A 27,167-nucleotide genomic window follows, 5' to 3' on the forward strand; every position below is an offset into this window, starting at 1 on the left:
GTGCTTCAAGTACATGTATGTTCCCTCCACTTCTAGCTATGAAGACGCAAATACATTTGCGTCCAACGTTAACATGTCCTCTTTCAGATCCACCATGAATGGGTCGGATATTCGGTTCCTAAGTGTGCCTTGCCAACGTCTTTATATGGTGCACTTTCATGTTTTCTAGCTCTGGCGAGTTAGGCCCTGATTTCTGCCATCGAGCCTCTTTCTGCCTTCTGTCTCTGAAAGCCGCAGTCTGCTGCTTCCTGACCCTTGACTTACTCCCTGTGCGGCGAGCGGTGCCTGGCTCGGCCTGCCTTGCTTGCCAAGGCTGCATTCAACCTTCAAGTTATCTGCTCCGCTCCTCGAAAATACATTCCTGTCTAGTAGTTTAGGTAAACATCCTTCCCAGCTGCAGAGCAAAGGGCCCGGCCTCACTGTCTCCATGCAAGTAATTCATAGCTCCTGTTACCATGGTAGGCCCATGGCCCCCTTGCTTTACACATAGACACGTAGTCGCACATGCACGCACTAGCAGTCAGTATAGAATAGCCTCTGCCCGAGAGACCTTTCCTTCTAGATAATACAGTTCCTTAAACACAAGATATAGATATGATTTGGGTTTAGGTTGTTCTGACACCCCAGACTTCTGTCTCCTCATGTAGGGCTAAATGTCAAGTCCCCTTCACCCTCCAGTTACACGTCAATTACACGTCATGCTGCTGCGCGCGCATCTCTGCCATGTATTTCTGCTGACACTGCAGGATTCTTCTAGGGATCCACCCACCTGTGTTACGTTTCAAGTGACGTTGTCTAGCACGCCCTCATGCACGCCTTCTGTTACGTACACATGTTCTTATCTCATTTCTCTCAGCTGTTACGCCTTCTGCATCACTCTCTACTGTAAATGCATTGACTATATATATGATGTTCTGTTAATAAATCATTGTACATGTCCATATCCATTCCCTTGAACATGATACCTGGTTCGAACCAATAACCAATTCCTTTTTAAGGAATAAAACCCCTTTTAAAACCTCAAATACCACGGATTCTGTCTCTTATTTTTGACTGAGTTATTCTTATTGAACTTTACCGCATAAATTCCGCATAGGTAATTTAAATTTACCACAATATATTTAAGACCACTTCTCCTCTCTGGGCGCCCCTTCTGGTCCAGGTGCTTAATGCCAGCTGTGTCACTGATTTCCTGCCCACCTGAGTGGAGTCTGTAATAGTACCGATCTACAAGAAGGGGAACAGGCATGATCCTGCCTGTTACAGGCCTATTTCCCTTCTGGACTCCTTTACAAAAATAGCTGGTAGAATAATTTTGGACCGGCTTTTGGATTGGGCAGAGGAAAACTCTGTTTTGTCTGATTTTCAGTATGGCTTTCGTTCCGGCTTGGGGACAGTAGAACAGGGATTGAATCTCCTAATGTTGGTTGGGAAATACACAAGGGCAAAACAGGGCAACCTGTTTTTGGCCTTCTTTGATCTCTCGGCCGCTTTTGATTGTGTGATCCATTCATAGCTGTGGTTAATATTGGAACAGCTCTGGGTTGAACTTAATATTATTTATTATCTTAAACGTTTTTATAGCATCGCTTCAGCCCATGTTCGCTTTGGCCTAAAGGGAGAGCGCACTGATAAAATTCCAATCAGAAGTGGGGTCAGGCAGGGCTGTGTCCTGGCCCCTTTCCTTTTTAACCTGTACATAAATGGATTGGAAGAAGTTCTGTGCAAAGATAGCTTGGATCCACCATACGTAGGTGGCCGCCCAATACCAGCACTTTTGTACGCTGACGATGCTTTACTTATGCCACGTACTCAAGTGGGCCTACAGCGAGTGGTTGATAGTTTTTCCCGCTTTATGAAGGAGCTGGGCCTGAAAGTCAACACATCAAAGACTTTCACTATGTGTTGTGGCAGGCATAACAAACCAAAGAGGTCCATTTTTATTGAAGGGCAGAAGCTTGAATTTGCCAAACACTTTTCTTATCTTGGGATACTCTTTGCCCAAAATGAGATGTGGACCCAAGCTGTGTCCATAAAAAAACTTGAGTTGCTACGGTCGACTGCTGCTCTTAAAATCTTTTCAAATAAACTAGGGACCAGACCACCTGTGGAATTAATTAAAATCTACAAAGCTAAGTGTGTGGCTGGCGCTACCTACAGTAGTGGGGTTTGGGGTTTTGCAAATCCTGCACCCATCCAGATGGCTGAAAATTCATTTTTAAAATATATCTTGGCACTTCCCAAAAGCTCCTCTAATTATAATTGCCACGCAGAACTGGGTCTTCCTTATATAACTGACCTAATTAAACTAGAGCCTGTGCTATTATGACACAGACTCTGGACACAAGAAGCAGCGCACTTAAATAGAGATGTTCTGTCCGACATTTTAAAATTAGAGGGAGCCATAAAGATACCATGGGTAAATTACGTTCGTAATTTTTTAAAGGATATGGGGAGAGAAGATTATTTCTTGAACCCTACCAATATTTCAGCTATCTCGCGGAAAGATTTGAAAAGCGAGGGTCTAGCTCTTTTGGATTCTCATAGAATTGCAACGGAGGTCCTAAAACCTTCTGTCCTACAGCATCCAATGGTTTAAACGAATTTTAAAATTCAGCCCTATCTAATACATGCGTCTAATAAATATGAGCGTTTTTTACTGTCACGTTTTAGATTTGGTATTTTCCACAGACTGGTTAGTTTTCCTACGACTAACAATTGGATGCATGATCTACCCCTTTGTCCCTGCGAAAAATGTTTCACCTCAGGAGTACTATCCATGTTTTCCTATTCTGCAAATTTTATGAAGCAATGAGGAAAAATGTTTTATTGCTATTTTTAAGAGAATTAGGATATCGTCAGTGCCGAGTGGCAATGCTTAATATTCAATGCCTTGATAATCATTTAGATGTAGCAACAACAACTTTGTATTTAAAAAATGTGATGTGCATTAGAAAAAGCATGGACATTTAAAACGCACCTTATATTTAAATTCCATTATTGGACCTTGAATCCCTTGAAATTGATGAACACCTTGAAAATGATGAATTCTTGTACTGTAAGTACCTGTTTTTAATATTGTAAATAATGTTTTTTATTCTGTACTTTTTTGATTGCTTCCAAAATCGAAATAAAGATATTTTGATTTGAATAACATATCTACCACTCAAATTACTTCATATTTCACTATACTCCTTTTCCAACACTAATCCTTTGTGGGTTCCGGAGTAGCGTGCTACTCGCCAAAAAAGCGCTTCAACACCCATCAGGGGTAACAGTTGCTATATGAATGCAAACCTTTCTTCCCCTCCGCTCTCCTTCTCACTCCAAATAACTGACTAATATCCAAAAGCAAATTACTTTCATATTTCACAACACTAATTCACCACTAATCCTTAATGGGTTTCTGGAGTAGCGTGCTTCAACACCCCACCAGGGGTAACAAGCACTATGTATATACAAACTTTTTTTCTCTTGTATCCTTCTGCTATCCTTCTGAATCCAAATAACTGACTAACCTATCCACCACTTAAAACGTACTTGTATGTTTCACTATACTAAATCAATACTAATCTGCTATGGGTCCCGGAGTAGCGTGCTACTCGCCGAAAAAGCGCTTCGACGCCACGTCAGGGGTAGTAAGCCACATGCAATTACAATACATAAATATACACAAGAGGGGCACCTCGGTGAACTAAAACAATCGGGCCAGCGTTCTCACAGTAGAAGCATACAGAGACAAATAGCCAAAGTTCACAAATGACAACACACAGGGCAGACACTGAGTGCACGAAGGCCATTGCCTCGTTACACTGAAAAAGTGAATTTGCCGTAGCCTGATGTCTGTCCGTTGGCGACGTTACACTCAGACCAAAAAGTTTAACACTACAAGACAATGCGCGTTCTTCTAATGCATACAACATATGCATACACTGACGTTTTATACAACATCCCCAGATATGTGTCACAAAAATCCAATTATAATCGACTGGAAGGGGAGGAGCACTGGTTACCCGGAAAACCAGTGCACCCAATTAAGAAGAAGACCAATTCCGAATTCTACAATTAGGCAAATCGTGTATCCTTTCTTTTTCTTTGTTCTTCGGTGCAAACCGTGCAATTAAAAACAAGGTAAGTCCGAGTTCACAAACAGCGCGATGATGATTGTAATGATTTTCAATGTTTCCTCTTTCTTGCGTTAATTAGCATATCCGCGGCTGGGAGCTCACGTGAGACTGCAAAACCCACCCCAATCTCCGGTTTTGTTGAGCATGCTTTCAGGAACTTCCTCAGGCCTATCCGCGTGTGATGCCAGGCGGCGCAGTCAGTCAGCGGCTAAGGGGCAGCCCTCGGAGCACGGCGGCCGGGATAATTCGGTGTTGCTCGGCTCTTACCGTCATTCGGAGAGGAGATCCCCGGCGCCGCCCCTCTTCTGACTCTCCTCAGAGTAGGACCGAGGGTTGTGGGAGGGGATCATTCCGGGGCTGACATGGCGGAGGTAGACGTTGTTGTACTCCTTAGGGAATCCAGCTCTCGATCCGCGGGCAACGCAAGCAATCCTGCAAAAAAATAAATCGATATGGAAAACTGGCAAGCGCCGCTCCACCCCTGCTACGTCTCCCACAGCTGCGGATGCCCCTCCCAGGGCTGCACCACAGCCTGTGCCAAACGACATTCACGAGAACTGCATGCACATTGCACTCTGCAGGAAGTGATAGTCTGACACTGCAGAACCAGAAAGCATGCGTTTTCTTTTCAAATAGTGTTAATTGTGTTTAGCGGCGCATAAAGAATAAGCGTTTGCAAAGCCAACCCGTAAGTTTTCAGTTTTGAATAGTTACGAAAGCATTTTAAAAGATTGCTGCAATGAAGAACAAAACAAAATAAATTGCGTTGTGTATGTAATACGTCTGAGAGATGAAGCATTCAATTTGCGATGATTCAGCGTACTTCTGATATGTATAATAGTCTAGTCCTATACAAACATTCATCAGAGGGGGCGGGGATGGGTGTATGGTAACCAAACAGTGAGTAGTGCGGGATGATGTTGAAATAGAAATCGGGGCCACTGGAATTATACGGCCGCGGCGTTTTTCAAATAATTATGGATTTGCCACATAGGTTTTTATTTTAGGTTTACGTAGCGCGAACTCGACCCGAAGGTATCAGAGCGCTTTGCCTGAGCACCAGTTGCGTTACAGACTGACACATTCATTGTGATCTGCACGAGGAGATTTAGGGTCAGATGTAGGTAAATGCATGTTTGCGATTCCTTAATAGCGATTTTTAGGGAATCGCTATTAAGGAATCGAAAGATGACATGTAGGTAGGAATCGCAATATTTTTTGCAATTCCTTAATGTTCCTTAATTGTGAATCGCAAATTGCGATTCGCAATTAAGGAATACCTTCCCATTCATTCCTATGGGCCTCTGGCCCATAGGAATGAACAGGAATTGCTCCGCAATTTGTGAGTCACCAAGAGGCACTCTCAAATTGCGGGCGCAATTTCAAGGGTCAAAAAAACATCAGGAGAGGGAGGTAGAGTATAGAAGTAGGATTCTTACTCCACAGGCACAGTTACATAAACAAAGGGAATCCTACTCGCAGTGAATGGGGAAAGTGTCAACCACAGGGGTATGGGGGCACTCAGTGTTTTGTAAAATACCCCTCACTCACCAAAAGGCCCCTTGGTGTCATGCTTCATCATAGGGGTCTTCGCACCCCTCTAACGGGATGTGGCGTGCTACGACCTACGACTACGCGGGAGCACTGATAGTGTGGACTATGTGTGGTGCATGTGGTGTACGTGGTAGGGGTATTAATGTGAGTGGTGGGATATAGTGAGGGATTAAAAAGTACCTGGCTCGTGGGTGTATAGGAAAAAACTTTATTCACAACCCCGGGTTGGTACTGTTAAAAGAAGTGCAGTGCGAGGTAGTTCTCTGTCGTGACTATGGACAGTACCTCAGGTGTGCGTCGACATGTTTCGGAGCAAATGCTCCTTCTTCAGGACGGGGGCACAACTTCCCCACCTTACTCACGTATCTCTATTACTTTATTGTAAATAACAAAAAGTGAAGGACTATTTATAGTGTTTTAATAAAAGATTATAGGCTATAATGTGCCTACAGCGGTTTTTGGCTCAGGACACATGCATTTGCATGACCTGAAAAAAGAAAAAATTGATATGGTTACCCTAATTAGGGTGGCTCATACAGGTGCAGTCACATGGAACACCATTGGCGCAATAGCCCTATAAGGAAAGTGACAGACAAAACATACAACATAGATAACACACATAAAGTAGTTTAAAACACTTTGGTCATACTCATTGTTAAAAGCTGGCTTGCTTCATGAGCACTCAAGAACGTCTGGGGTTGATTGCTATTTTTGCAATCTAGATGGATAAAGAATCGGTTTTAGTACGTTGTACTCACTTTTTTAGGAGGAAATGTTGTGTTTTTGTACCCTATACACACAGACTCGGGACCAGTTTTCCTCCGTACTACCCCACACGCTGCTCCGCTGGTAGTGACTGTGGATGCATGCCGTGCAGTATTTATACTCAGATTCCCTAATTGGTTTTGCTTATCGTTGGATACTTGTCGGATGTGCTTTTATGCCCAAATAAGGATAATTCGTCTTGTTTGTGGATAATTGTCACACCTTATAAGGTATATCCGGTCGAAACAGCAATTTGTTTGCTCCCGGTGTAGCAGCTCAGCGCAAGTTAGGTAGTGTTCCTCTTAAGAGCGCATGCGTGATTGTTCATTGTAGTGCGCATGCGCCATGGGGAAAACGTCTGATGTAGCGCGATCGATTCTCCTTGCGCATGCGTCGTTCTCGTTAACAAAATACATAGCGGGCATAGCATAGTTTTGTGTTCCAGTACTCCACAAGTCAAACGTGATCGCTATGCGCATCGCTACAGTGATATAATTGTGAACATAGTTTTGTGTTCCACAAGTCAAAAGTGGTCGCTATGCGCATTGCTACAGTGACGTAATTGTGAGAACATGTATATATCCCCAAGATCACAATAGACCCAAAGGGTGAGGAGCCTGTCAACACTGTGTGAACGATTTAAAATGGACTGTAATCGAACACATGCCATCGGAATTAGGTCTATTCCAAGGAACAGAGATGGTTGTTCCGTCTTGGCACACACATCCAGGGTCTGAACGATGACGTCCCTTGGGGTCAACTGTCCAACTAACTAAAAAATACCCCCTACAGAAGAATTGGTCAAGAACCTCTGGTGACTCAATTTATTAATTTATTGATTTCCCTACATTACATTACTGACAGGCTCCTCACCCTTTGGGTCTATTCTGATCTTGGGGATATATACATGTTCTCACAATTACGTCACTGTAGCGATGCGTATAGCGACCACGTTTGACTTGTGGAACACAAAACTATGCTCACAATTACATCACTGTAGCGATGCGCATAGTGATCAGGTTTGACTTGTTAGGTACTGGAATACAAAACTATGCTATGCCCGCTATGTATTTTGTTAACGAGAACGACGCATGCGCAAGGAGAATCGCTCGCGCTACATCAGACGTTTACCCCATGGCCCGGCTTGCTTGAATCCTGATGGTGCAATGAGCTAGGGACTCACGTCTGAGTATGCCCTCCCACACTTAGTGTGGATAAAATCAATTTTGGAAAAGGTGATGGACAGAGTTTCTGAATGATGCAGAATACTCCTACCCAGTCAAGAGATCAGGGCTTGATCCACCATTGCACCATCAGGATTCAAGCAAGCCGGGCCGATGAAGGCTGAAATGCCAGAAACCAGTCCCCGGTAGCTTGTCTCCTTCCCGGTATAAGAATTGGCTTGGTAGTTTGGTTTGCCCTGTTCCCATCATGCACTGGGACAGGAACAGACTAATTTGCGTATAGCCAGGTTCTGAGCTGGGATGGTGCAGTGAGCTAAAAAAACGGTGATGGATCAAGCCCTGATCTCTTGACTGGGTAGGAGTATTCTGCATCATTCAGAAACTCTGTCCATCACCTTTTCCAAAATTGATTTTATCCACACTTTGGGGCCGATCAGGATGGCGGACGGAAACGTGCTCCGTCCGCCGTGGAAGGTGTCAAGATACTCCGGACCTGGCCGCGGAAAAACCGCATTAGCGATTAGGATCAAATGTGACCGAAACGCCGACCGCGGCGGACGGAGCACAACAATCCCCGTCCGCGGCGGTCGAAGTACACCTGATTCCGCGGCATGCGGACGGAACCCACAAAACACCGACCGCCGCGTACGCACATGACCAGGAGAACAACAACCTCCCCCGCGATACCTGCGTACTTTCCGTGTCCGCAATTAGGATAACTCCGCAAGTACCCCGGTAGTCACCGCGATCCACGTCCGCGGCGGTAGCAATGCAATGAGAAACGGGGCACCACAGCGGAAGTCCAACATCCCTACAGTCATTCAAATGGCATACATACCGACAGAATCCATCACCAAACACAGCAAAATGGACGACAACCCACCTGACACAACTAAACCAAACACAAGACACAATTACCCACCCCCAAGAACTGCATAGACCACACCTGACAACACACCCGCCTATCACCTGACTGCCAATCAACATTCACACAGGGCCAACACACAGACTATAAATTGACTCCCACCCACTCCCGAAATCCTCTGCATCCCAGCATAGCTGACAGCAGGAGACAATACTTGTCTTGACAAACAGCAAACTATTTGATTCAGACACATAACCCACACCCAAACACACCCTGCACACAAACACCCACCACACCACACCCAAAGACACCCTGCACACAAACACCCACCACACCACACCCAAACAGCACACACCAGCACCTCCGCACTCCACACAAACACACCCCCCGAGCACCATGGCACCCAAAAAAAATCCTAAATTCTCCGACACCGAGCTCAAGGTAATGGTGGAAGAGATCCTTCGTGTGGAACCCCACATCTTCGGGTCCCTCGTGCAGCAGACGAGCATAGCTCGGAAGAACAGCCTGTGGGACCGCATCGTGACCAGGGTCAATGCCTCCGGGAGCGTTCCGCGAACCAAGGCAGACATCCAGAGGCGGTGGCACGACCTGAAGACCCGGGTGAAGTCTATAAGAGCCAAGAACTTCCTCCGGGCCAACCATACCGGCGGTGGAACCCCCCCGGAGCCCCTACCATACACCGAGTGGGAGGAGAGGGTGCTGACCATCCTGCACCCTGACACCCTCGATGGACTTCCTGATGGAGAAGAGGCTGGTAAGTACCAACCAACCACCACAAACACAACAACACGGTGTGGGCCACACAACTCTGAAGACACATCCCACATACCCCAGCCTTGCATGCAGTCCACATACTCACCAACCTCTAAAGCACTCCTACAGGCCCCCATGTCCATAGAGAGGGTGGTGGTGGTGGGTGGGGTGTGTGAGGGGTCACTAGTCCTACTTCCAACAGGCCCCCATGTCCATAGAGAGGGTGGTGGTGGTGGGTGGGGTGTGTGAGGGTTCACTAGTCCTACTTCCAACAGGCCCCCATGTCCATAGAGAGGGAGGTGGTGGTGTGTGCCAATGCCGACTGATTTTCAACCATAAATACATGTACACGTATAGGCAACATTACTCATCATCACATTATTCTTTTGCAGGGGATCCTAATCTGACTGCCGCCATTGACACCAGGCCTCCAGCATCCCCAAACTCCGAGCACTCATGGGACGATTGTGCAGCCAACTCCGGGGCAGAGGATGGTGCCGGATCGAGCAGCCAGCCAGGGACCTCTGCCACGCAGGTCACACCTGCAACTACAACGACTACGGGCACTGGCATCATAACAACACCGGCGACTCGGACCTGCACAGCTGCCTCCAGCACCACCTCCACCACCACCACTACTACCACCACTTCTGCCCCTGCCGCCCTGCCCAACCCCGACGCCAACGCTGGGCCAGCGCCATCCCAGCCACGCAGGGAGACAGTCAGGCAACCCACCACTGCAAGGGCAGATCCTGCAGGCAGGAGCAGGGCGGAAAGAAGGGCTGAGGACACAACACTGATTGCTGTGCAACAGTGCCATGAAGCACTAGTCCGGGTGGAGGCGGGCTATGCACGTAGCCAGGAACATGCAGACCGGGCCCACCAGGACTTTGTGGACAACACCGCCATGTTGGGGGCCATCGAGAGGCGGCTTGGCCAACTGGTCGACACTTTCAGCGCCAGGGCATCCGCCAACACCACCCCCCCCCCCCTCAAACACCGGCACCGGCCACAACACCGCCACCGCCGACTGCGCCCCTGGCGGCGGATGTGTTACCGAATCAGCCTGCGCCCCTAGCTGACCCCGTGCCGGCACAAAGACGGAGGGGCCGTCCGAGGCAGGAAGTGGCAGAGAGCAGTGTTGGAGCACATGGCACACGCTCCAAGAGGAGCCGACAGTGACTCATTGGAGTACCTGAGCCTCCGATCCAACCTGGAAAGTATCCGGACCCACCTGCCACAGGCCTGCTGCACTAGGCACACACCACCCTATGTGGTGTCTGCACGCCCATCTCATCTACCATTACCTTGGACTCTCACTCCCCCACCCCTTCACTCCTTTGTAAATATGCACCTACACCTATGCACAATCTGTAAATAAATACCACTTACTCACTCAATGATGTGTTGCCTCCATGTTTATTCACATGATTGCATCAGAAACAGACGTAACCAGGTTCAGGGATCCAACAGGTACAGAATAATGCCGCAACGGAGTGACCTAGGGAAACATAGAACCCGCAAACAGACGTTAGTAAACAGCATCACACTCATCCCAACTCACTGCAGTGCAACTTACAACAAACCACACACATCACTACACGAATGGCTGACACTACACACATCATGGAGAAGTGCATGTACTCATAAATGAAGACACACACACACATGCATACATCACATAACAAAACACATAGATGATCCCCAACACAATGACACCAGAGCAGCAAACCTACACAGGGCATACACAAGCAGCACAAGAGGGGCACACTCACAGTCAAGGGAAGTAGCGTGCTATGAGCTGGCGCCTCTGGTCCACACCTTCCTCCTCACCACTATCCTCATCAGTCGACATGGGTGGGTCGGGAGGGCGAGGAACTTGCTGTTCATCTGGGTCCAAGATCAGTGCAATGTTATTTCGCACAGCCAGGTTGTGGAGCATGCAGCAGGCCATCACAATCTTGCATACTTTGCCAGGTGCGTAAGGCAGGGCCCCTCCAGTCTTATCTAGGCACCGAAACCTAGACTTAAGCAGGCCAAATGTTCGTTCCACCACTCGACGTGTCCTACCATGGGCATCGTTGTATCGCATTTCTCCTGCTGTGGTGGGATTGTGAATTGGACTCAAAAGCCAAGGCCTGTTTGGGTAAGCCGAGTCGCCTGTGTATGTGGGAATTAGAGAGAGACATCAGTACCTGAACATGTGGCCACACCAAGCCACCCAGATATCACTCCAGTCACCACAGCATACTCACCAACAAGCCAGGCTTGTGCCGGACGCAGATTTGCCATCAGTCATGGGACTATGCTGCTCCGCATGATGTGGGCGTCATGTGCAGAGCCAGGAAATCTTGCACACACATGTGAGATAATGTTGTCGGCCTGGCACACCACCTGCACGTTAAGGGAGTGGAAGTGCTTCCGATTCCGAAACATCTGCTCACGTGCCCGTGGCGGGATGATCGCAATATGCGTGCCATCAATTGAACCCACAACGTGTGGAATGCCACCCAGTGCATAAAAGTCTGCCTTGACCGCTGCCAACTCTGCCGCCTGTGGAAAATGTATGTACTCATGCTTGTACAGCATCATGGCTGTCAGTACATCCTTGAGTACCGTGCTGAACATGGCCTGTGACATTCCCCCGGCATGTCCTATAGTGTACTGGAATGTGCCTGTTGCAAAAAAATGGAGTGCCGCCATCACCTTTTGGGTGGGTGAAATTGAGCCTGGATAAGTTCTCCGCGGCTGCAGGTGAGGAGACAACTTGTTCACAAGCTCCAGCAATCGACGTCGATCAAGCCTGAATTTCCGGACCACCTCCTCGTCCACCATGTCCTCCAGCACAGTATATGGGCGATGGACATTTTGAGCCCTCCTGTGTGGGAGTAAATGGAATGGAAGTCAATTCACATACAACGCATGTCTGTGCAACTCACTCACATGTCACCGCACTCTATCCAACATGTAATAGGCAGTGTACGATTTGCTTATGTGTGACACCTCTGATTGTCACAACAACATGGATTGACGTAGCAATGTGCACCCACCAGCTACATGATGTGTTGCAACATGTCCAATGCACTCTGTTGCACCTCAACATCACTGCCAACAAGGCATGTGACATGACCCAAAAGTGACGGTCATTAGTGGCACACCGATGGGCATGGTATGGAAACCATGGGATAGAGCATGAAGTGTGGAGTCACGCAATCACGCACACAACCCTCATCATGCAGCTGCAGACAATTAAACATAGTGCATCGTGCATCGTCAGCTGACATGCACTCATTGACGCCGCCATGGCGGTGCACTGCTTCCGCTGTTGACGTCTGGCCATACGCGGCCCGCGTTCAACATTCCAATTGTCTGCACGTGCTAGAGACCGGGACGGATGCATCATTTGCAACAAAGTTGTAAGAGTGGCGCCACCATGGCGGGGCACGTATTCGGCGGGGGAGGTGGAGGCCAATACAGCCATAAGCTGATGTCCATGCACATGCCAGTTCATGACCCCCTTACAGTGACATTGCATCAGGCAGCCTACACCGGCCGGCCCAGCTCTACCCACTACCGCCGTGCCAGACCTAGCCCTTGACCGCCGTTGCGGCCGTGCCAACTACCGCCGCTTCAGGCCCCCTCCACTACCGCCGTGCCAGACCTAGCCCTTGACCGCCGTTGCGGCCGTGCCAACTACCGCCGCTTCAGGCCCCCTCCACTACCGCCGTGCCAGACCTAGCCCTTGACCGCCGTTGCGGCCGTGCCAACTACCGCCGCTTCAGGCCCCCTCCACTACCGCCGTGCCAGACCTAGCCCTTGACCGCCGTTGCGGCCGTGCCAACTACCGCCGCTTCAGGCCCCCTCCACTACCGCCGTGCCCTGGCGGCCCTGGCACGGCGGTCATGGGCCTAGGTCTGGCACGGCGGTAGTGGAGGGGGCCTGAAGCGGCGGTAGTTGGCACGGCCGCAACGGCGGTCAAGGGCTAGGTCTGGCACGGCGGTAGTGGGTAGAGCTGGGCCGGCCGGTGTAGGCTGCCTGATGCAATGTCACTGTAAGGGGGTCATGAACTGGCATGTGCATGGACATCAGCTTATGGCTGTATTGGCCTCCACCTCCCCCGCCGAATACGTGCCCCGCCATGGTGGCGCCACTCTTACAACTTTGTTGCAAATGATGCTTCCGTCCCGGTCTCTAGCACGTGCAGTTGCCGGTGTGTGAGCGTGACGGTCTGTGCAAGTGCAGCCAATGGGAGGTGTGGACATGGGCCACGGTTGGCCAATTGCAAGTACCGTATGGTGTTCACCGCAACACCAGGGCCAATCATTGGCCCAATTCCAAACACGCTCTCACAGCGGACCAATGGCTGGCGCCGTATGCCACTGACATGGCCACTGGGCCCTATATATGTGTGATGTGCAAAAGCAAACTTTCTACGATGACCACCGACTGCTGCCTGTGACCATCACCTCCACCTGCTGCTGCGGAGCTGACCACCGACTGCTGCCTGTGACCATCACCTCCACCTGCTGCTGCGGAGCTGACCACCGACTGCTGCCTGTGACCATCACCTCCACCTGCTGCTGCGGAGCTGACCACCGACTGCCGCTCTAGTGCCATACTCCGTGACCTTGCCATGTCGAGAGTCAAAGAGGTCCGGTCTCGTCCCTTCACCGCCGCGGAGCTGGATGTCCTCGTGGACGCTGTGCTCCGCAACTACGGACGCCTGTATGGCGCACCCGGACAGGCGGTAAGTGCAGTGGGGGATAAGTTGTAGTGCATGAGGTGTCATATGGCACCTGGGCTCTGGAAACTTGGCGGTGTGATGTGTGACCAACTAAAGAATCGATATGTGCATGGCTGCTGAGAGTAATGTGTTGCTCCTATCTGTGTGACTGGCCAACTGTCCACTGACTTCCACCCTTTTGTCTCCCATCATGGTAGGTAAAGCTGCACCTTCGCAAGGACGTGTGGAGGAGCATTGCACGTGAAGTACGAGCAGCGGGGGTGTCCAATAGACGACATACACACTGCCACAAACGCTGGGACGACATTTCCAGACTGAGCAAGAATGTAGCGGAAGTGACACTAGGGCTGATTCCACGGACGGCACGTCTGGCCCGACGCTCAATGACCCCTCTCATGCACCGTATCATAGCTGTGACGCATCCTGACCTGTCCGAGCGGTTGCGTGTGGATGAACAGCAACGTGGCGGTAAGCTTACTGTCAGTGTATGTTGCTTGTGAGTGCAATGCATGTATGGTTGCCCACACACATTAGGGTCTTCCGTCTATCGTGAGTCTATTTCCAATGGCATGTTGGTGACATTGCCACAGTTAACTTTGCACTTGCACATGCGGAATGTTGAGACGCCACCTGCTAAGCTGTTCAGTTGTCATGCACATGCTGTAGTGCTCCGTCACCCCTTGGCAACACTTGTGTGCTGATGTAGTTCCTCATGCCCAGTGTGCATGCTGTACATGTATTACGGCCAACGCCACTGAATTCCTGTGAGGATGACTGCTTGGGGTGGGCTGTGTGCAGGTTGGGGGATCGATGGACAGTGTCATCAGTGGCTTTAGGGATTCCGCAGCAGTACTGTACGTGTGTGTGCCCATTACTTACACCCATTTCCTGTGCTTTTCAGCTTTGGCAGAGGGCACTCAGCCACATACGGCGGAGATTACAGAAGGCAATGCATCCGGATCAGACGTCGCGCACACGCAGACTGACACCGAAGGGGCCAGCGGCGGAGAGGGGGACAGGACCGTCCCGGAGGACTTGCATGTGGAGACAACATCGTCATCATCTTCCGACAGTGTTGGTGAGTCAGCACTGTTGTCACAGACTGGGAGTGGGCAACCAACACCTTCGGTCGGGACACAGCACACAGGGCCCACCCTGCCGGCAACTGCACCATGTACTGTACGTGCACGCAGGAGTAGGGGGAGCAGAGTGGCGTTCGGTGTCGGCACCGCTGCCCCAGCCTCGGTGACCCAAAATTCTCTTTGTGCAGAGGCTGTTGATCTGCTGCGACAGCTGTGTGTGGGCCAGACCAATATGATTAATGCATTCCAAGACCACGATAGGAAGTTGGGGCAGGTGGTGGCATTCATGGAAGGTATGCATGGTGATCTGGCTGGTGTACACAGGACACTGCAGTCATTGTCTAACAGTGTGTCGTCTGCCATTGCACAGTCGCATGGACTGGGTGGTACTTCTGTTCCACCATCTACAACTCTGGATGTGTCAGGGGGGAGTGAATTTTCTGATCTGGACTCTAATACAGGTTATTGCACTAGAAGCAGCGTCAGCCAGCACGTCAAGGCACGTAGGCCTCAGACCCCATCCCCTAGGTCAGGTAACTCTGTTCACAAGGACAACGTCAGATATAGTGGAGTACACACACGTGAGGCAAAAGAAGGGTTGGGTGTAATGGCTACACATGCTGCACAGCCATCCCACACACAAGGTACTACCAGGCCAAGACTCACTCCCGCTTCCATTGACACTACCCTGTACGAGGACAGTGAGAAGACGAATACATCTCTTGAGGGCTCGCATACTCCCAGTGCCAGGGACACTAGGAAGGAAGGTGCCACTCCCAAGGGCAGGGAAAGCAGGAAGGATGTAGGCACTCCCAAGGGCAGGGAAAGCAGGAAGGATGTAGGCACTCCCAAGGCCAGGGACAGCAGGAAGGATGTAGGCACTCCCAAGGGCAGGGAGACTACGAAGGAAGGTGCCACTCCCAAGGGCAGGGAAAGCAGGAAGGATGTAGGCACTCCCAAGGCCAGGGACAGCAGGAAGGATGTAGGCACTCCCAAGGGCAGGGAAAGCAGGAAGGATGTAGGCACTCCCAAGGCCAGGGAAAGCAGGAAGGATGTAGGCACTCCCAAGGGCAGGGAAAGCAGGAAGGATGTAGGCACTCCCAAGGCCAGGGAAAGCAGGAAGGATGTAGGCACTCCCAAGGCCAGGGAGACTACGAAGGAAGGAGCCACTCCCAAGGGCAGGGACAAGAATAGTCACAAGACAAACGCACCTAAGAGGAGCACGGACAGTCCCAGGGGCAGGGACACACACGGGCAGAAGGGGTGTCCAGCTGATATGTACACCACAGACGACAAGTCTGCTGCCTGGAAGAGGGCACCATCCAGGGAACAGGGCAAGTCCGCAGAGTACAGTACTCCTACGGAAATGGAACATCCAAGGCCCAAGGACTCGCCCATGAATAGTGGCGCTGTCAGGGACAGGCATACATCACCCATAGTTGCTCTGAGACAGCTGTTTTCTGGCAAACGGAATACAGAAGACTCAGCAGTGGAGTCACCCCTTACATCCACTCCCATCATGGCCCGTCAGGGACGGATGCAGGTGGACCCTGTCGTGGCATCCCCCATGACACATGTTGCAGAGGCCACAAGGCAGCCACACAGCAAACGACAAGCAGGCTCCAGCACGTCCCCAGAGACCATTCCCCCCCCAGCACATGCACCTCCCATGGTGGGTGAAATTGCTTCTCAGTCCGGTCGACTTGTGAGTCCTGTCCTGTCCAGGGTGCAGGCACATGTCCAAAAGAAGCGTAGACACACAGCATTGACACATGCCCAATCCGATATCGGCCAATTGCAACTATCCCCCGCTCCCAGAGCCACCCTGCCTTCTGGACCATACAGCCCTGTGGCTCATCATTTCAGTGGTCACAGTGGCGCTGGTGCAGTTGACTCGCATGTGTCTGTTAGTGGCAGGGTATCCGTCGAGACATATCCTGTATCAGGTGCTGGCAGTGTATCTGGGTCTATGGGCCATGTGTCAGTAACTCGGGCTGTGTCGGTGTGTCACACTCCTGTATCAGGTGCTGGGAGTGTATCTGGGTCTATAGGCCATGTGTCAGTAACTCGGGCTGTGTCGGTGTGTCACACTCCTGTATCAGGTGCTGGGAGTGTATCTGGGTCTATGGGCCATGTGTCAGTAACTCGGGCTGTGTCGGTGTGTCACACTCCTGTATCAGGTGCTGGCAGTGTATCTGGGTCTGTGGCTCACGTGTCAGTCACTACATCTGTGGCTGTGTGTCACACTCCGGTTTCTGGTGCTGCCAGTGTGTCCGATGCGGGTACTTCACGCAATCCACCTGATAGTGTGCTGTAAGTTGCTGTACTGTGCCCTCTGATGTACCTGCTCATGTGTCCACACTGCCCTGTTGCTATCCTCATACTGATGTACTGCCTCTGATGTACCTGCTCTGGTGTCCACACTGCCCTGTTGCTATCCTCATACTGATGTACTGCCTCTGATGTACCTGCTCTGGTGTCCACACTGCCCTGTTGCTGCCCTGTTGCTATCCTCATACTGATGTACTGCATCTGATGTACCTGCTCTGGTGTCCACACTGCCCTGTTGCTATCCTCATACTGATGTACTGCATCTGATGTACCTGCTCTGGTGTCCACACTGCCCTGTTGATGTTCTGATACTGATGTACTGCCTCTGATGTACCTGCTCTGGTGTCCACACTGCCCTGTTGATGTTCTGATACTGATGTACTGCCTCTGATGTACCTGCTCTGGTGTCCACACTGCCCTGTTGCTATTCTGATACTGCATTGTGCCCTCTCATGTGCTGCCTGTGATGGACGTTTTCAGTGCAATGGACTGTTGGTGCCCTTAGCCCCTCTCATGTACTGCCTCTGATGGACGTTTTCAGTGCAATGGACTGTTGGAGCACTTGGCCCCTCTCATGTACTGCCTCTGATGTACCTGCTCTGGTGTCCACACTGCCCTGTTGCTGTTCTGATACTGCATTGTGCCCTCTCATGTGCTGCCTGTGATGGACGTTTTCAGTGCAATGGACTGTTGGTGCCCTTAGCCCCTCTCATGTACTGCCTCTGATGGACGTTTTCAGTGCAATGGACTGTTGGAGCACTTGGCCCCTCTCATGTACTGCCTCTGATGTACCTGCTCTGGTGTCCACACTGCCCTGTTGCTGCCCTGTTGCTATCCTCATACTGATGTACTGCATCTGATGTACCTGCTCTGGTGTCCACACTGCCCTGTTGCTGCCCTGTTGCTGTTCTGATACTGATGTACTGCCTCTGATGTACCTGCTCTGGTGTCCACACTGCCCTGTTGCTGCCCTGTTGCTATCCTCATACTGATGTACTGCATCTGATGTACCTGCTCTGGTGTCCACACTGCCCTGTTGCTGCCCTGTTGCTGTTCTGATACTGATGTACTGCCTCTGATGTACCTGCTCTGGTGTCCACACTGCCCTGTTGCTGCCCTGTTGCTATCCTCATACTGATGTATGCCCTCTGATGTACCTGCTCTGGTGTCCACACTGCCCTGTTGCTGTTCTGATACTGCATTGTGCCCTCTCATGTGCTGCCTGTGATGGACGTTTTCAGTGCAATGGACTGTTGGTGCCCTTAGCCCCTCTCATGTACTGCCTCTGATGGACGTTTTCAGTGCAATGGACTGTTGGAGCACTTGGCCCCTCTCATGCACTGCCTCTGATGTACCTGCTCTGGTGTCCACACTGCCCTGTTGCTATCCTCATACTGATGTATGCCCTCTGATGTACCTGCTCTGGTGTCCACACTGCCCTGTTGCTGCCCTGTTGCTGTTCTGATACTGATGTACTGCATCTGATGTACCTGCTCTGGTGTCCACACTGCCCTGTTGCTGCCCTGTTGCTGTTCTGATACTGATGTACTGCATCTGATGTACCTGCTCTGGTGTCCACACTGCCCTGTTGATGTTCTGATACTGATGTACTGCCTCTGATGTACCTGCTCTGGTGTCCACACTGCCCTGTTGATGTTCTGATACTGATGTACTGCCTCTGATGTACCTGCTCTGGTGTCCACACTGCCCTGTTGCTATTCTGATACTGCATTGTGCCCTCTCATGTGCTGCCTGTGATGGACGTTTTCAGTGCAATGGACTGTTGGTGCCCTTAGCCCCTCTCATGTACTGCCTCTGATGGACGTTTTCAGTGCAATGGACTGTTGGAGCACTTGGCCCCTCTCATGTACTGCCTCTGATGTACCTGCTCTGGTGTCCACACTGCCCTGTTGCTGTTCTGATACTGCATTGTGCCCTCTCATGTGCTGCCTGTGATGGACGTTTTCAGTGCAATGGACTGTTGGTGCCCTTAGCCCCTCTCATGTACTGCCTCTGATGGACGTTTTCAGTGCAATGGACTGTTGGAGCACTTGGCCCCTCTCATGTACTGCCTCTGATGTACCTGCTCTGGTGTCCACACTGCCCTGTTGCTGCCCTGTTGCTATCCTCATACTGATGTACTGCATCTGATGTACCTGCTCTGGTGTCCACACTGCCCTGTTGCTGCCCTGTTGCTGTTCTGATACTGATGTACTGCCTCTGATGTACCTGCTCTGGTGTCCACACTGCCCTGTTGCTGCCCTGTTGCTATCCTCATACTGATGTACTGCATCTGATGTACCTGCTCTGGTGTCCACACTGCCCTGTTGCTGCCCTGTTGCTGTTCTGATACTGATGTACTGCCTCTGATGTACCTGCTCTGGTGTCCACACTGCCCTGTTGCTGCCCTGTTGCTATCCTCATACTGATGTATGCCCTCTGATGTACCTGCTCTGGTGTCCACACTGCCCTGTTGCTGTTCTGATACTGCATTGTGCCCTCTCATGTGCTGCCTGTGATGGACGTTTTCAGTGCAATGGACTGTTGGTGCCCTTAGCCCCTCTCATGTACTGCCTCTGATGGACGTTTTCAGTGCAATGGACTGTTGGAGCACTTGGCCCCTCTCATGCACTGCCTCTGATGTACCTGCTCTGGTGTCCACACTGCCCTGTTGCTATCCTCATACTGATGTATGCCCTCTGATGTACCTGCTCTGGTGTCCACACTGCCCTGTTGCTGCCCTGTTGCTGTTCTGATACTGATGTACTGCATCTGATGTACCTGCTCTGGTGTCCACACTGCCCTGTTGCTGCCCTGTTGCTGTTCTGATACTGATGTACTGCATCTGATGTACCTGCTCTGGTGTCCACACTGCCCTGTTGATGTTCTGATACTGATGTACTGCCTCTGATGTACCTGCTCTGGTGTCCACACTGCCCTGTTGCTGTTCTGATACTGCATTGTGCCCTCTCATGTGCTGCCTGTGATGGACGTTTTCAGTGCAATGGACTGTTGGTGCCCTTAGCCCCTCTCATGTACTGCCTCTGATGGACGTTTTCAGTGCAATGGACTGTTGGAGCACTTGGCCCCTCTCATGCACTGCCTCTGATGTACCTGCTCTGGTGTCCACACTGCCCTGTTGCTATCCTCATACTGATGTATGCCCTCTGATGTACCTGCTCTGGTGTCCACACTGCCCTGTTGCTGCCCTGTTGCTGTTCTGATACTGATGTACTGCATCTGATGTACCTGCTCTGGTGTCCACACTGCCCTGTTGCTGCCCTGTTGCTGTTCTGATACTGATGTACTGCATCTGATGCACCTGCTCTGGTGTCCACACTGCCCTGTTGCTGCCCTGTTGCTATCCTCATACTGATGTATGCCCTCTGATGTACCTGCTCTGGTGTCCACACTGCCCTGTTGCTATCCTCATACTGATGTACTGCATCTGATGTACCTGCTCTGGTGTCCACACTGCCCTGTTGCTATCCTCATACTGATGTACTGCATCTGATGTACCTGCTCTGGTGTCCACACTGCCCTGTTGATGTTCTGATACTGATGTACTGCCTCTGATGTACCTGCTCTGGTGTCCACACTGCCCTGTTGCTGCCCTGTTGCTATCCTCATAGTGATGTACTGCATCTGATGTACCTGCTCTGGTGTCCACTATGGGCATGCTCCATCCTAGACTGTGACTTTGCTCCGAATCTGCGTAAATAAAATTGCGATTCATGTGTCGTGCTTTGTCAGAGTCATTCTTGCGTGTGTGATGCTGGTGTGGATTGGTATTTTCTTGGGGGCGGTGGGTTCTGCTCAGGACCCAAGTCCTGCAACAAGAAGTGGGGTGACGCTGAAATCACGACAGGAAGTGACGACACATAGGGTGGCTTCCACTCAGTTGCAGTTTATAGTTATCATGCTCCCTGTTGAATTAGTGGGGGGACGCCGTCCACCCGCGTGGTACCCCGACTTGAGCCCTGGTTGTGCTACGTGTCACTCTCCCCTACCTGGGTCACGGCCCTTGGAGGCGTTGCCGTACACAGGCATTTGTGCATTTTGGGACATGTCACTCCCCCCTCCCTACGTCACCGCCCTGGCCGGTACTCCTCTCCAGACAGCGAATGCTTAGGTGCCTACCTGCGTCGTCGTCGATGGTGGGCCAAGACGAGGACGTACTGGATCGCGTAGAGTATCGGGTAAGCCTGTAGTGCAGGGTCCATGTCGGCGTGCGGCTCGTGGTGGGTATGGTCGCTGTGGAGCATCCGCCGTGTTCAGGCAGGTTGTTTATCCGCCGCGCTTTTATGTGTGTTTTCCGCCATCTTGATTTGGAGGACGGTCCTAGTCGTCAGTCCGTACGGCGGAGTCTCTGGTACGGTTACGTCCGCCGCGTAGTTGGGTGTGGTGGTGCGGCGGACCTTGTTCTACCGCCGCGGACGGATTTTGCCACGTATTTCGTATCCTGATTTGGCGGACGGAGTGTCCGCGACGGGCGCACGGAAAATAGGCCTGTTCCGCATACTCAGGGTATGCGGAGGCACTTCCGTCCGCCATCCTAATGACCCCCTAAGTGTGGGAGGGTATATTCAGACGTGAGTCCCTAGCTCATTGCACCATCAGGATTCAAGCAAGCCGGGCCGACGACGGCTGAAATGCCAGAAACCGGTCCCCGGAAGCTTGTCTCCTTCCCAGTATAAGAATTGGCTTGGTAGTTTGGTTTGCCCTGTTCCCATCATGCACTGGGACAGGAACAGACTAAATTGCATGTAGCCAGGTTCTGAGCTGGGATGGTGCAGTGAGCTAAAAAAACGGTGATGGATCAAGCCCTGATCTCTTGACTGGGTAGGAGTATTCTGCATCATTCAGAAACTCTGTCCATCACCTTTTCCAAAATTGACAACTAAAGAGTGACCACAACCTGAAGCTAGTTGTCACCACAAAAGCTGTTGGAACATGTTTCAAAACGTGGCTCCAACCATCCTTCCACTTGAAACCATCCTTCCACTTGAAATGCTCTCTGCCTTCTCGTCACCTACATCACAATGGAAAACAGGACAAAAGAGATAGACATAGAGCAAAATCACTCAATTCTGATCCACCTCTCAGATAAAGAAGTGTACAAACTACATCTGACCCAACCAAACAATGGCCAAAATGCAGCCCTGGCCACACTCACTGGGCAATTTCCAACACAGCTGAACGATCACTACAAATGGTTGAACCTTTGGCAGGCAAATCAAGGCCCCACTGTAGCCATAGACACTTTCTATTAGTTTCTTCAAGGCCTGGCCAGCATGAGCAAACTGGCAGACCCTGATATGGAAATAAAGGCTCAAATATTCCAGGCCTTACATTGAGCAAAGCTTCAGAGACAAATATTGTGAGAAGTGAAAACAACATTGCATACCGTGCCAACGCTTGGGTGTGCCAGCTAACCCTCTGAGGCATGTGCATCTCATATGGAGCAAAACCATAAATAGCCCAACTGTTAGTATGGACTCTGGGTGGATAAGTGTGACAACAGGCTTCCCTCTCAACCAGAGGACCCATGATGCAAGATTTCTGCATGATTTATATTTGCAAGCAGTAACACCAAGTAAATATATTTTTATATCCTTAGCATGCAGAATGTGTGCAGCTAAAATAGTACAACAGGAGTGATATCAGGGAGTTAGATCCTTGGTCCTGAAGAAGAGCCATGGGGTACGGCTTGAAACATGATGACCTTCTATGAAGGCAATCACAGTATTACCCATACTTCCCTCTTTTTAACCATACCAACTAGAGACCTGAATAAACAGCACTTTACTTACTAGGCAGGTATTTTTATTCTCACATTCCACATAAGACACTCTTTCCAATTTTTTTCATAATTTTTACATCATTTAATACACATCAATAAGTGCTCCCACGTAAGTCACAGCACACTTCGTTCCACAGCCGAACGGGATGGACTCGATGATGAAGCATGCCATCAACAGGTAATCCTGGTGGGTGAGGGTTATATAAGAAAACCTAGTGTTTTCTTTATTCTTTTGGAGGGTTAGTCCATACTAACAGTTGGCTCTTTTTGGTTTCGATACATTTGGTAGGAGGACGAGCCCTTCGGTCTCCTCTTTCTCCCTTTTTTGTTTGAAAGGCATCTCATATGGAGGTCTCAATTATAACCTGCCCTTTTATGACTTACCCAGTCAGATCAGTAAACGAACAAATCAGCACTATACCCAAACTCTCACTCAGGAAACATAATAAAACCTGTGGATACAGTTGCAACCCAAACCACATTACTCCACTTGGCCAGCTACAGGAAAGACGTGTTGGGTGTGTGGAAAAGCAAATAACTCCAGCAATGTATGTATATGTTCTGTTTCCAGCAAGTAAACGTAATGTAAATGAACACCAATTCCCCAAAAGACTGTCAAGCAACAGGGAAGGATGAGGCGGCGTTGACTTGTTTGGTCATCGTGAGGGAGGAGTCCAGGATGAAACCCAGGTTGCGTGCGTGGTCCGTGAGTGACTGTTGCCTCTTTACAAACAGATTTTAGAAGTGGAAATAATACCAAACTCGTGGAAGGGGTCAATAATCTCTCCAATCTATAATAAAGGCAGCAAAATCCGAGCAAAAAACGACAGGCTCAATGCCTTAATACACAACAAGGCCAAATACTATACTGGCCTTTTACTGTACGAGCTTACTGACTGGGCTGGCGAAAAGGCAGTAATCCCTATTAACCAAGCAGGCTTTTGTAAACTCACTGGAACAACAACAAAAATATTTGCCTTATGTCTTCTAATAGATGCTGCCAAAACTGCAAACCAGCCACTTTTCGTCTGCTTCATCGATTATTCATTTGCCTTTGATAACATCAATAGGAATAAATTATGGGACAAGTTATCGAAAAGAAAAATTCCATCAACTCTACTGTCTCAACTGATTCTACTCCACACTGACATGTGGGTTCATATTAAGCTGGGAGCTGTCGACTGTCTGTCGAAAAAAGTTCAGACAACCAAGGGCATCAAACAAGGCTGTGTCCTGGCCCTGACTCTATTTAACCTCTTTATGTCTGATCTTAACCCGAGTTAGATAACGGCAACTCCCATGCTCCTAAATTAGGAGGTTTTAACCTCTCACACTTACTTTATGCCAATAACATCGCCCTGAACAGTCGCACACCGATTGGCCTACAACATCTGATTGACACAATGTACAGCTATTCGGTTACAAATGGATTAAGCATAAACTTTGATAAAATAAAGGTGATTGGAATACATTTGAAGAGGACCACACACAGATACTGCTGGCTACTAGGAGGAGCCCTAATGGAAACGGTTGAAGAATACAAGTACCTGGGTGTAATAGTGGACAGCAAAGGCAGGTTTCAGCAACAGAAAGAAGCAATAACAAGGAAAGGCAATGCAACGGTGGTAGCACTAAAAAAACGGTGGGACCATGTCTCACCCCTTTGCTACAGGTGATCCAAGCTAAACTAATAGCCACCATCACCTACAGAAGCAAATGCTTACAAGGAGGCGACGCATGGATCTTGGATTGCACAGTAGCTAGGGCAATGAGAATCATATTCACTCTTTCTAAATCCACATCCCCGGCACCAATAAGACTAGTATTCAGTCTATGAAATCAACAAATAGAGCGGAAGGGCGTCTATGTCAAATGCTGGCAAAAAATAAAGGGAGCGGATCTGGCGACTGTACACCCACCTCTGGAATGAGCTTGAATCAAAAAAAGGCAGCGCGGCAATGACATACCTACAAAATTCGGTAGACAGCTTGGTACTACGAAACCTCTGTGGGAGCGCTGGATCACATAAAACATTCAAAGAACTGGTAAACAAAACAGTAAAAATTATATCACTAGTGGAGGACAAAGCGGCGCTAAAGAAAAGGACACATGGCTGGTTTACACCAGAGGCTCGCCTCAACCCTACTTAGGCACCGGCTTCACACAGACATCAAAGGAGAAATACCTTCACCTATTGCTGGGCATACTTCCATTATTGTTTCATCTGCCCCTGTGGAAACGCCTACAAACAACAACTAACTGCCGAGTATGCAGAGATTTAAAAGAGGATATGATACATCTACTATGTATATGCAGGAAATTAGATAAAGAACGAAGATGCATATTAAAACCTGCTTTGAAAAAAATGGGAGTAAGATCATGCAGGCAGGCATTAAGGCATGCTTTGAAGATGAGATCTCCAACTAGCCTGTTGCCTGGTCCAATTTTAAGACGAGGCAGAAAAAATGCTAAACTCCAACTAGCAGACAACTGGTTGGCCCACCTTTTGATGTAGTTAAGACTTACTTACCTTAATATCAGCACCCAACAGAATCAGTAACCTACTCGTCTCAGCTACCAGGAGCTATGTAGCGCCCAAATTGGTCGTATAAGTTGAAAAATGGCAGGACTATCCTTAACTCCACAATTCAAAACTCTTAAAAATTTTTAAATATCCTTTTTTAAGAGATTGCTTGTAAAACCTGAGACTTATGGGACAGTGTATGTTGCCACATAAATAAGGACTTGAATTTTGAATAACATATTTATCACTATCTTATGAAAGCGTATTTTAAAAATATTGTTTTATTACATGAAATATTTTGATATGATGTTTTATAGTTGCAATGGTTTTAAGTAATCACACAATAAAGATTGACCTTTATTCCTAGTCAGTGGAAGCACACCTGATAGTTTTCACGTTCTTTTGAAAGAATAGAGTGTAGGACATGTGCTTGAAGACTTTCAACAGAATAATCTGCCTCAAAAGAAAGAGCATCAAATTACAAATTGACTTTTCAATTCAACCGCTAGCTCTAATACACATACAGTTACCTTTCCATGTAAAAGAAGTAGAGAGAGAGCCTAACTAACTCGAAGCAGTAGGAATGATAAAAAAAGTAGAAGCGCCACGCCACCCGCATGGTTATGAACGATAGTAGTTGTCCACAAACCAAAATAGTTTACAGAAATAAGGATTTGTGTGGACATGTGAAAGCAAAACACAGCCATAAAGAGGGAACGCCATATCACCTTGACATTTGACGATCTAATAAAGTAAGTGAACAGAGCTAAGTGTTCTTAAAAGTTGGTCTCAAGGCTATATATAACCAGCTACAACTACACAAGGCATCCAAATACATTTCTCACCCACGCCATCCTCCGAAGATTCAAACTCCTGAACTTCAGGATATCAAGCACCAGTGAGGTGTTTCAAAACTGCATATGAGAAGCGCTCTCAGGAATTCAAGGAGTACTAAATGTCAATGAGGGCATTGTAGTCTAAGCCACCACAATTGTGCAACATCATGATTGCCTCAGAACACTGTTAGAAAACCTTTGAGTCTGAACTGACATTATACTGTATCAAGTGTGAAATCTGCAAATCTGATATTACATTTTCACCTCTTCAGGGTTTGGTCCTGATCCAAAGAAGTTCTGATATATAAAAGCAGCACCATCAAACATCTGAAGTTCTTAGTTTTTTTTGAGATGCGTTGGGCCATTCCGGCGTTACTAACAAAGTCTATGCATGAACTACTTAAGTGAGACCCCACATGGGTCTGGTCAGATGAACAATAAAATCTGCTTTAAAAAAACAAAGGATGTGTTGTCAGCTGAAACAATGATACATTCTATGACCCCACCAACCTAAACTGCGCTATCAGTGAATGCTAGCTCCACCTGGCTAGTAGCTGTCCTCTTTCAGCAATAAAAAG

At 49.1% G+C, this 27,167-nt stretch overlaps 1 protein-coding gene across 5 annotated transcripts in view; it reads right to left on the reverse strand.

Moving 5' to 3' along the window:
- The window catches only part of TRIM13 (tripartite motif containing 13), a 286,751-nt gene that overhangs the window by 106,063 nt on the left and 153,521 nt on the right, over positions 1-27,167 (reverse strand). Inside the window, exon 1 of one of the 5 annotated variants that reach the window (XM_086934952.1) lies at positions 10,662-10,715. The exons of 1 other annotated variant lie outside the window; for it this stretch is intronic. Coding sequence is in view for 2 of the 4 variants with exons in the window: in XM_086934951.1 (XP_086791077.1) it covers positions 4,395-4,400 (6 nt within the window). In the remaining 2 variants the exon portion in view is untranslated. Of the gene's footprint in view, positions 1-4,248; positions 4,371-4,394; positions 4,663-10,661; positions 10,716-27,167 lie in introns of those variants that run through there. 3 more of the 5 variants (XM_086934951.1, XM_086934950.1, XM_086934953.1) reach the window with 3 other exon arrangements.

This window comes from Lissotriton vulgaris, chromosome 8 (assembly GCF_964263255.1).
Source record: "Lissotriton vulgaris chromosome 8, aLisVul1.2, whole genome shotgun sequence".
NCBI lineage: Eukaryota > Metazoa > Chordata > Amphibia > Caudata > Salamandridae > Lissotriton > Lissotriton vulgaris.